We start from the raw sequence: 12,495 nt of genomic DNA, 5'->3' as shown, positions 1-12,495 counted from the left end.
TCAAAATGATACCACAATTATATACATAGCATCAATACTTTTCAAGATAACAAGGTAAGTGTAAATGATGCCTTGCTGAACTGCTATTCTGAGAAATGGGCTAATTATTTTCCTGCTTTACACAGGATTGAATAGGGATTATCATAGTTCAACTTTCAATTATTGATTAAATAAACCTCTTTTTAATAAGTACTTTCAAGGATTAGGCCACTTAGTCCCACAGTCAAATACCATGAAATTAAGAATTCCAAAATTTGATTATATTTATGGGAATGTCATTAAAGGCCTATAACTCAAAAACATGTCTGGCCCGGTGTTGTCACTGTCTATGCAAAGGCATAATGCATGATCGTTCCCAAAGTCAAAAATACCCCCCTATTTTGCGCGGTTTCAAGAACATTTTCAGCATTTGTTACCCCTATTTTACAAAAAAAACGCGTACAAATTAGCCTTGAAAATTACCCCTATTTTTAGCATTTCAAGTACACATTTACAAAAGCACCCCTTTTTTAACATTTCAAGAACACACACCAAAGAACACAGCGGCCAAACTGGGAAATCCCTAGTGATGTAATCGGTGTAAACAAACCCCAGAAACAAACTGAGTGAGTTGCTGAATATTAGGAAGGCACAAAAGTTTCACAAAACTTGAAATCCGGGAGTAAATTGAGCAAGAAATGTTAAGATTTCTTGAGATTTCAACATTCTCAGATTCACAAAAATATACCTGATTTTTTTAATTTCGAGTACACCGTCGTCAAAAACAACCCTATTTTTTAAATATCGCGAACATTTAATGTAGTTAACATAGTTTAAAAAGTAACCCCTTTTTTCTCAAAATTGGGAATGATCATGCGTATACATAGTCAATGTTAAGTGATAACACTGTGATGTCTGGCGACTTGTTGCGGGTTTTGCTGGAGCTGGTCACATATAACAAAACCATTAGCAAATGAGCTCAATTAGTTAGTCAAGCTGAAACTGGGTAATCAGGTCACGGGCACAAAGCGCTTAATGTAGCTTGATATGTTTGTAATATCTCATAATGATTATTGAAATAGTCTACACAGAAAAAATGGTATTAAACATTTAAAGATGAGTTGTTTCCTAACTCACATTGAGACCCATCACCCACACATTATTAGTCCAAAATTGCACAAACAATTCAGATTCTATCAGCCAAAAAATGTGTATCCAAATGACCCATAACATAGCACAACATTTTCGAGGTGGTAACACCACCTAAAGGAAACGTATTCCAGGCCTACAATCTCACTAGAGTTTTGAGAAAAATATGAGTTTTCACCGATACCAAAATTTGCATTTTGATGGGGGTAAAGTAGGGGGGTGTCAGCATATTGGGCTGTCAATCCTGTCAAGCACCTTTAAATACAAAATGGGTTATTTTCATGCAGGTCACTTTTTAAATAAATTTTGGTGGACATCAAAATATAATTATTTAAGGATAAGTCTACTGGTGCTACTTTGTTGGTGGATTCCAAATGATTTAAGTCCCATGCAGAAAAAATACAGATGTAAAACGTGAAGGTCAAACTATAGCCATTGTAATTCTATGCACCAGCCCTTAGTGAGTTGGAGTTGGAGTTTGAGTTACAAATTAGAGTTCGATTTAGAGTTAGAGTTGCAAGTTAGAGTTAGAGTTGCATTTTAGTAAGGTCACTTTATTTCCATGGGAAATGAGATTTTTCAGCATGGGTCTTTAAGGCAGAACAGTAAAGAAAATGTATTGTAATTGTATGGCATTGGTAAAATGATAAATGACTACATAAAACAAAACAGGATCCAGGAGTCTATGCATATCTGGTACCCCTGAAAAGAGCTCTTTGAATGATGAGTTAAAGAAAGCCCAATTTGCAATAGCTGCCTTATAAACATTTGACAATTTCTGCATTCTATATTGTACACACCTTACAAAATATGACACCTGGCAGCTATTGTAGAAAGGGCCTTCTTGCACCAAAGCCTTGGGCAATTATTGCCACTTGTATAGGGTGTTAAAATTTGGTCTAGTAAAACTAAGATTTATCATAAATTTACATTCACATATCTGTGCAGCAAGTTAACTTGTTCATACATTATACATTTGATCAAAAAGACCATATTTTTAAACATTTATACAAAATATATATCTTACATATATACCAAGTTTGTGCCAGTGGTTTCTAAAAAGTGACACACTGAGATTATAACATGCATATTGATGTCTAACCATGTTGCTCCGAGAGCATTATTATGTGACATTCTGGTATAATTGCTTGTACAGTCACACAGAGGCATGTCCAATATTCTTCATTTTGTCACTTAACAATGCACACAGAACTGCAGGCAGGCATAGTCCTTTAAACCTTGTCACCAAATACAGTATACAGAACAATATTCTTTGTCATTTTGATATTTCCTTAAAACAAATGCAAAAACCATCAATTGCCTTGATATGTCTGGATCAAAAATAACATAATAATTATGAAATATTTACTTACAACGGACTGTTTTACTTGAGAACAAAGGCCACTCGGTCATTATGAAAATTAACTTCAGGCAACTATGAAAAATACAATGTAAATGAGATTAGCTGTTATGCTTCTCACCACGGTAATCATAAGTGGGCCTACTTTAGACCCCCGAGGAACACCCCAAAATGAATCATAATGAATAACATGCAACTTTCTTCAAAATGACAAGAATATTTTTGTGACACATGAAAATTTGAGGTACTTGTTCACTAAAACACAAAGCTGCAGTGTGACGAAGACAACTCCAACACCACACATTGTCATAGTTATATAATGAGGTTGTTCTTATAATAGCTCTCTCTCTGTCTCTATGTATACAATATATATAATATATAGTATATAATGTGACACAGTCTGGTCCATGGAGGCTAAAAGAGGCATTTTTGACAACTGAGTTACTATAATTATTACTTTATACAAACATTAGGCTGTCATATACCGAAAACACCAAAGGTTAAGCATGTTCTAAAGTTATGCAGTTTTGTGATGTCTATTTTCTCTATGTATTTTATTTTTACTTCATATTTTGCCTTTATCTCAATTTCAAATTTGCTGTCTTTGGCCTCCATGATCGTGTCACATATAAAGTAAAATGTCCACAGTTCATTTAATATATACATACACACAATTTGCACAGCATATTCACGTATGTACCTTTTGATATATAAGAACCATGTCACTTTCTTTAGATTAACAAAACATTAAATTCAGTCAAAGTCAATTGTAACACTAACATTAGTTAAAGAATCATTCATGGAATCATGGTATATCAAAAAGAGACACTTTTGAGCAGGTTATCAATTTTGAGTGTTTTACATATCTTAAATATAAAGATACTTTGCTCCACAATGCCGTTTTCCCCAATGAAAGAGGTCATTCCTAAGCAAAGATATTGAGTTTCACAAATTATGGTATTATAAAATTGGAAATTGAGATAACAGCCTTTAAAAATATTATTGACAATTATGTACATACATATGTACATTGAAAAATGTCTGAAAAAATACAAAATGCTCCGTTCTGAAACTATCAGACAATGTTTTAAACATTATTAACATCACAAATTTGCAATAAACCCAAATTGTGAAAAAAATCACCCCAGGCATATTTTTTGCTATTTCTCCATTTACGATACTGCCCAAAAGTGTCTCCTTTCGATATACCACATCACATTTAAATGTAGGCACCAAACACTCGCTAAAGCCATAATGTGTCTTATAATATGAAATTGGTAATTTTTTTTCAAACTTGATTATTTTGGCATACTTGTAATGTTTACACATGTCCCAACTGACACCTATATAAATGTTGTGTTTGTATTATGTCAACACAGAAATTTTGTCGTAAAGTCATACTATAACATTAGGTCCACCATTTGACTTAATTTTAAACGGCCAAAATAGCTGAAGGGTTTCTTTAACTTTGCCTTGTTATTTTGGCTTAAAATGGGCAGAACCCCTTCTTAATAGTTATTATTGAAAGAATTACAAAATTAGAATTTGACAGAAATTGTACACTATGGCTTTAACTACATTTCACTACCTGGAGAGAATTGATCAAATATTGAATTCCTTCCTGAGGTTGGTATCTGTCAATGAGTTGACCAGATCACAAGGATGTCATTATACCTAGAGGCAGTATATAACACAAATGGGTCAATGAGTTACATAAAAATGACATTGTGTGGTATTCAGTTCCCAGGAATTGGGTTTTGCCTCAATTTTACCATTGATTTGGTTGACGAAGGAGGTGAGACATGATCAAATCTCTCCAGGAAACAAAACGTAATGTACATTTAAAGAATTCAGATACAAAACAAGATAAACAGCATTTTCAAACATGTTGAGATAAGGCCACTAAGACATGCCCTAAGCATAATGTTGGTTTGAAATTGACACCCTACTTTAAAAATGTCAAGGTAAATTTTTGAAAATATGATCAAAAGTAGCTTATTTAACCAATTATAGTTACCAACATCTCAAATTGAGAAAATGGATTATCATTTTTTGCACATGGACTCAATTGGCCCAATGAACTATCCCAGTCAAAATCCATACACACATAAACTTAATCTCCCACACAAGGGTTGTAGATTCCAAATGGACTCACCCATTCAGGTAACCCCATTTGAAATGTCTTCCATAGAGGGTATATGGATTTCAACTGAAATAGCCCAATGTTTCTTTCCTTTGCAGTAAGCCATTTGTTCTGTCAGCTCAGTTTGTTTGTTGCAGTAGACTTTGGTATCTCCATGTTAAAAATGTGTTTCTAGTTCATCGCACAGTTCAATTCCGATTTCATTAATCAAACTTCGTTTGTGGATGCTCATTTACCATGTCAACTGCACACTTTTTGTCCCGACTTGCTTTTGTTGCTGGTAAGGTGCTCAGACAATAAGCTGGATTACTCACAACATTAGTCAAATGGAAAGTTAACTTTTGGTGTCAGCTTGCATGGTGGATTAGGTTATTCCTGTTGAAATCCATACATGCCTTATGGAAGACATGATCTTTTATCGCCCACACAGCAAGCAACTGTGAATTTGAATGGGTGACTCCATTTGAAATCTACACCCCCTGTGTAGGAGATTAATTAAGGTCATATTTTCCATAGGAGGTGTATGGATTTCAAATGGAAAAGTCCTGTAAGTCAGATTACTCACAATTAGTCAAGATTGAAGCTTAAACTTTGGGTCTCATCCTGCCTGGTGCATTCACAGATGCAAAAATGACAAAGATTTGAAGTAAAGCACTTTATCTCTAGCCTGTGATTGCTCGCACAGAAGAGCAAGAAACCAAAATTTTACAATTCAATAGTTGTTGGTTCCTCCTCTCCATGATGTTCTAAGAGGGCTGTAATTTGTTCATATTTAGCGTCAAATTCATCCAGCGGTACAAGCTTACAGCTTCCATTCCATGTCCTTGTTACACAAGCTCTTGACATGGCACCTTGTTCTTGCATTGTCATATAACGATGCATAATCCCACATTCTGAAGAGCGTAGGTAAAATCGCCGTAATCTACCGCGGCAAAGAATGCTTCTTGAAGCATCTGCGGTGGTACAAATGGCACCTCTGATCTAATAACACACGGAAAACTATGCTGCAGATAGACGACTTTACACGCATTAACAGTCTGTTTCTTCTTGGGTACAACCTTCAGATCCAAAGGCTGTGAATCGTCAAACATTTCTACGCGATAAATTTCCCTCATGTTGTTATTATCCTTCTGGTAGCGACTATACCCAGTAGCAGTGGGAACGTGAATGTGCGGCGTGTTGCTCTTCGCTCTTCTATTGACATTCTCGAGGGGCATTGGAAGAACAACATCCAGACCAGCTTCAGGTTTCCCAGCCTCAGCTTCTGATGATGGAAGATCTTGTTGCTGCTGCTTCCTGCCAGTGTCTGTTATCAGCTGGAGCCGAGGCAGCGCGGGAGGCAGTGGATCTTTAGAAGAGGAGAGATCGACAGGCTTCATTGTTAAAACAGGTTGCATATTTGATGTTGGAGTTACAACATGAACTGTTGAAAGCTGCATAACGGGTGGTGTAATTTGCATCTTCATCGGAGCTGGTAAGAGAGGATGTTGAGTTGCTGTGCTCTTGATGATAGGTTGATTACTTGATATCAATACCAGAGGAGGAGGAGGTTTCCTTGGTGATGTTTGTACTGGTGAAGGCATCTTTGGTAACAGTGTTGGTAGTGATTGAGGTAATTGTGCACTCTCTAAAGTTCTTTTGGTTAGTGATTGTTCACTGCATGACTTGGATACCAGTGAAAAGGTTGATCAACCACTGGTTGAACAGGTCCAGGTGGTTGATCTTTCTCCACACAAACATTTCCCTCAGACTGCTTAGAATTTAAGACCTCTAGTGATGCATTCAAACACTGTTCTGATTGGAGTTGAGTACTTGGTGGTTTTACAAAAACAACTGCTTCAGGTGCGCTTTCATGTACTTTAGTTTTCTTTGGTGAAGAATGTGCAATATTGGATTCTTGCGATGTCCAAGCCAGTGTTGTCTGTCCTTTAGACGTCTGAGATATCGGCACAGTAGACGTCCTAGCAACACTTTGTACTGATGATATCGGGACTACAGGCTGTTCACATGATGGTATCTGGACTATAGATTGTTCACATGATGTTGTTTTTACCATACCTTTTTCACAACTCTCAATAGTTGCCTGAAGCACAGGGGGTTCAGGTGGGGGCTTCACAATGGATTCTTCCAGAGCAGATGTTAATGGTGGTATAGATGGCGTTTGTGATACTATCTGTGTTGTGGACCGTTCTGTACAGGTCCCTGCTGATGGTTCCTTAGAAATACCAGGCTCGGATATAGGAGAAGCTCTTCCACATTGATCAATCATGGTGACCATCACAGGACGACTAGCTGACTTGGACATTACTGGTTCTGTTTCTGATGTAAAAGTCTGTGTCTTTGGTTGGATTGCAATGGTCTGTGCCACTGATACAGTGGTAGATGTCTGCACCATAGGTTGGACCACCGATGTTGGAGTAACAAGCAAATCAGTAGATTTCTTCTCACTCAAAACTGATTTACTTTGGTTCGCTGCTGATATTGGTTGCTGCTCCCTTTGCATCATTGTGGATTCTAGTGACTCATCCGCCGTAGATAAAAACACTGTTGATGAGCTAGACGATGGTGAGACGACTGCTGACTTAATTTTGAACGGGTTCTCATCTGATTGTACAACCGTTGTGTTTGCCACAGAAGTAACACGCTGTGTTTGTGCTTCTTTGCATACAACTTGCTCTTGCTCACCACCAACCACTGCTAATTTCAGTTTCTTTACCACTGGCTCTAACAGTGATGACTTTGTAGGTGATTTCACAATAGACGTTAGCACAGCTTGTGGTTTCGATACTACCATGTCTCCTCCACCAGACGTATCTATAGATGGCATGGTAGGTAATGATATTGGTATTAACACATTAGGCATTACTCGGAGCACATTTTTAGGTGCTTGAATGGCGGGTTGCATCATCATACACGAGTCACTATGACTAGTTACAATCTGTTCTGAACTCTCATAATTACTACTCTCTATGGCTGCAGTTGGACTCGGTGCTAACCGTGGAAACTGCTTTGTTTCCGGCTTATCGTGCTCTGCGATAACATTTGCACGCTTATTAGCACTCTGTTTTGAAGTCACAGGTTTCAGACTTGGATCTGCTGACTTTTTCTCCAATGCCTGAGGCTGCTTGTGAAAAATTGTGGCTTTACCATGCTGCTTTCCTTTGATCAGACATAAAGACGAAGTCTGGCCTGGAAAATAATGAATAGGCTCCACTGGGTTGGAAGTTGTGTTCTGTTGATCTGGCTTATTGTCACTTTCTGGTAGCGGCTTCACAGATGCATTGACCATGTGCTGGAATTGCTTGGGTTGGAACAAAGTCTCCAAACTGATGGTCTTGTTGGTTTTGTTGACATCGTCTGCTTTTACAAGATTCTGTGCAGAGTTAGTTGTACCAGCTGATAAAGCAGATGGGCGTGATTCATGCCGACACACATGACCAAGAGCTTGTGGGTTTGCAACACCGCACCTCTCGCAAAGAGATTCTTCTGATTTCTTGGTTGATTTCTTTTCTTTAGCCCACTGAGCTTTCCATTGCATCTTAGGTGATCCCAATTCTTTAGCTTTCTTGCTTTCGCTTGAAAAATCATCGCCACTGCTCCAACAGTCTTTAAGATTCTTTGGAATATACCCAGTATTTGTAACTGTAGCTTGCATTTCTGGTTGCCGTCTTTTGTTCTCAATGGTTTCTTTCTCCTCGTCCCAACAGTCTCGAAGACTTTTGGGTATAAATGGTGACCTTTTCGGCTTTGGTTTATACAGAGGCTCGCTTTTATGCTCTTGTTTAGCAGCAAGTGATGAATCTTTATAACTTGATGATTCTGATATTGTCTCACAGGCAGGAGCAGACAATGGCCTTTCCTGATAATCTCCAGATTCTGGGGTGCCATAAGATTTCCCTTTCGAGGAATCGGGTACTTTGCTGATGCTTCATTTGTTTTTGACACTGTAGTGGACAATCCAACGCTTCTTGCTCTCTGTCTTGTTGCGATTTCATCACCACCTTTGAAGCTCTGCTGCAAAGTAGGAGCAGACGACGCCCTGTGTAATGTCGTCTGCTCGTCTGGTAGTACACACTCATCTCCGGCTGGTACAATCATATCGCTGTTTACTTTCAATTTTTCCACCATGACCTTGAGACTCGTAAAAACTTGGTTTTGCTTTAACATTGATACATCATCATTTGACCGTTCCAAGCTTGGCTTACTTTTCTTTTGCTCATCAATGCTACCTCTACAACCTTTCACCACACCTTCTTTCTCAAAGTTTTTATCATGATTCAGGTTTTCAACGTGTTCAGTTGCTTTAGATTGTTCTTTGGTCAGGTCTACAGTTTGCAAGTGCACATTGGCAAGCTCTTGACCACTTTGTGGGTGAGCTGGAATGTCCTGTTCATTCTGTGTAGTCTGCCTATCCCTCTTCATATTCAACCCCTGTTGTTCTTCTTGATCAATACATTCTGTAATGATTTGTTCAAAAGAAGTAGTTTTCCCATGATCATGATGATGCAAGAGCGCTTTCTCGCAATTACTAATTCTTTCTTCCGCCTGACGCATGCACGATGCTATAACTTGCTCCACAGTTAAACTTCCATGCCTATTTCTTAAAAAATTGCCAGTCTTGCTGATATTATCATTGTTCGATTGGACTTTTGTACCTAGTGGAGTTTTGCCGGCAGATTCATGTCCTGGTTTGGAAGTTACTGTTTTCTTGCTTAGATCAAGCGCAACTATGTCATCATTCAGTCCAGTTGTCGCTGAGAGTCTAAGCTTCTTTACATCTGGTGTTGATTCACTTGAAGCCGATGCCATCCTCTTCTTCGATTCCTCTTTACCATCTTTCTCTTCATTAGGCTCTATAATGATAACATCATTTTGTTGAGAAGAATTCTGCAATGCACTAGTTGTGAAGGGTGGTGGCTTTGATGTAGTTTGACCTGCCCCTAATTTCTTAATTTTCCGTTCTCTGTAAATTTCACGGATCTCGATCTCCGTCTTTTCCTGAATCTTTACACAAGCTTGGCATTTACATGTTAATGAGTCAATTCCCTTAAACATACTCGGACATACTTTATCTTTCTCCATGATTTCTGAGAGTTTCTGTGGGCTTCCCGCTCTTTCTAGCCTAACATTTGGCGCAACGGCAGTGTTACGATTTAGTTGACGGTTAATACTATGTTGCTGGCGTTTCATGGCTTCAATTGACGCGGCGTGTTGGGCTTTCGCTGCTTCAAGTTGTTGTTGCTGCTGCGCTAGAACCATAGCATTGCGGTTATACATATGACCACTAATTTGGGCATCTGGTGATGCTAATGATTCCACCCCACTGTCGCAAGAATCTGCACTACGAGTATCGCTGATCTCATACGTGTAGCCTTCAGGAGAACTACTAGTCTGTACTCTCACTAGCCTATTGTCTCCTACAACCAAAGGCTCACTGCTTCGTCGTCTCCTATTCAGAGAAGCCACCGAGTTCTCACTAACGGTTGCAGCGGCTCCGTTAGCAAGACTACGAACATCCACAATCCTGGGTAAGCCTTGCACTACCATCGCATGCATAGGGTTGACATCCTTCTTATGGGCAGCAGCACTTGGTGTATGGTGTTGACGTAATTGGTTAGCTTGTTGATGATGTCTTTGTTGTGATGCTTGAGCTTGCATGTGTTGCTGATAGTAAGCTACCTGCTGCTGGTGTTCCAATGGATTCAAGTACTTGTTTGGAGGAGCCTTCTGTGGACTTAATAGTTCATTGTATTTAGGTGGGTTGCTATGATGAGGTGGTGGCATAGTATGATAAGGATGAGGTTTTTTTGACGAAGCAGTTGAAGCTGGTGTCTGAGCTGCAGCTATCATGGATGAGTTTATTTCTTGCGATCCAAGCCTCTCAAGATACTGGAATGCACTACTTTTATACTTATTATTTCTTTGTTCTTTCATAAGTTCCATTTGTCGGACCATGTTTTTCAAGCGTGACAGTTCAGCATCTAATTGATCTGGTGAGTTGTCCTGACCGCCTTGCTGCTGAGGGGACAAAGGTGGATAGTTGGCAACTTTTGGGGGACTTTCTCTGGCACCTGCTGCAGCATATTTGGCATACATTTGGTCGGCTTGTGCTTCCCACTCCCTTAACACTTGCTGCTCACGGGCTTTGTGGGCAACCGCCTCTTTTGGATGGCTTGAGATTTGTCCCCGGGCAGCATACTGCTCTTGTTGCTGATGATATTGTCTTGGATCTATGCCTCTAGCAGCCATCATAGCCTGGTTGGGATTAGGCTGGTGTGATGAGAATCCAGCACCAACGATTGCCTCAATGGAGGTGGGTCTTCTTTCCATTTGGGCACCAGCGTGATGTTGTGTAGGAGCTGCTGCACCGGTGTATGTGAATGCGCTTTGTCGTGCACCAGAATCATAATGCTCTCCATAGCCATGGATATTTCTTGGTGATCGGATGGTCTCAGGAGGTCTCGGCCTTCCAGTGGCAGCCATTTTGTTGTTCTGTTCTGCTAACCTTTCGGCATATTCTCTTTGTTGCAAAATATGTTGGTGTTGCTGCTGTGCGATTCTTTGCATGTATTCCTGTCTTTGCTGCTGCATAGCTGTAACTTGAGAATAATCTTGTACTCCTCCATGTCTTGGATTCTGAGCAGCATAACTTTGCTGCGCATTAGAGAGTCTCTGTTTGACCTCTTCTTGGTAACTTCTTACTCCTTGTGGGTGACTGGAGTACTGATATGGAAAGGAGCTTTCATTAGACTGGGACCCTCTATATAACATTGCTTCCCTTGACTTGGCATCTGCATGGACACCTGGAGATGTATGTTTTTCAGCAGCAGAATATCTCTTTGGATCATAATACTGTGCATTGGCTTGTGATCTACCTAGCTTGTGTGTCATGAGGTCAAATGCAGGGTGATCCATAGGTGGTTGAGTTGCTTCCACACTTTATCATAGGTCTGTGTAAAATTCACTGTGAAGGGTTATGTAGTACTGTCCAAAACACACAATCAGGAGGTCAGACTTCATGGCAACAATCTGTGAATAAAAAAACCAAAAAACACAAAATGTTATATGACATTCAGAATAATGCAATATTTGCGGCTTAAATGGCACTTCAAAGTTATTCTTGATAGTAAAGAAATTGTTTACCAACCTAGCAAACACAAAAATGTTTTGAAATATTTTGTTGGTATACTCTTATACAGTTTAACAATTGCGATGTGTAATGTAATATAAATATAATGTGCCAGAGGACAGTCTGTGGAAGAGATGGTTATTGCACATCTCGAACTAGAAAATGAATCATTGCCGACTCGCTGAATGAAATCCACTGCAGCACTCGGCCAGTAAATATTGTTAAGTTGTTTTAATTAGCTTGGTAACGGACAAGGATTAGTTCGGAATTAGGTAGCAGATAGTGTTAACATCAAAAAGAAAATTAAATTTGTAAAACCATCTAAGAGCAACAAGCAAACATGAGGTTTCAACTCTTCACATTAAGCTTTAGCCATTCAACCACGCCATGTGTGCTGTGCATGCGTGTGTGGGCGTTCTATCAAAAAAACACTGCAAGCAAGGCCGGCCTAACTTAGCCTAGACTAGGCCTAGCCTACTGATTACTGATGCCTAGTTAGGCCTATGTCTCTTGGCCTATGTCATTGTGGGTTTAATTGGCATAGGCCAATACTTCTAAATCTTGTTAGGCTGAACACAAAAATGCTTTAACCAATCAGATGCCAAAAAAATTATGTATGAGGTATATAAAAAGCATGGGTCTACTCTTTCCCTCTGATCTGGCGGTCTTGGGAAATAGTAGACCTCGGGGAAACATTTCTCTCCATCTCCCTCATGAGCAGTCTATATTTGAATA

General features: G+C 39.3%; 1 protein-coding gene across 1 annotated transcript in view; it reads right to left on the bottom strand.

Annotated features, from left to right (window-relative positions):
- Positions 1 to 7,922: 7,922 nt before the first annotated feature.
- The window catches only part of LOC140159398 (uncharacterized), a 71,396-nt gene continuing 66,823 nt past the window's right edge, over positions 7,923 to 12,495 (bottom strand). The window contains exon 2 of the mRNA XM_072182859.1: positions 7,923 to 11,660. Coding sequence (XP_072038960.1) covers positions 7,995 to 11,546 — 3,552 coding nt within the window. The 5' untranslated portion in view covers positions 11,547 to 11,660 and the 3' untranslated portion in view covers positions 7,923 to 7,994. The remainder of the gene's footprint in view (positions 11,661 to 12,495) is intronic.

This window comes from Amphiura filiformis, chromosome 8 (assembly GCF_039555335.1).
Source record: "Amphiura filiformis chromosome 8, Afil_fr2py, whole genome shotgun sequence".
NCBI classification, from domain to species: Eukaryota; Metazoa; Echinodermata; class Ophiuroidea; order Amphilepidida; family Amphiuridae; genus Amphiura; species Amphiura filiformis.
This window is presented reverse-complemented; position numbering and strand designations above follow the sequence as displayed.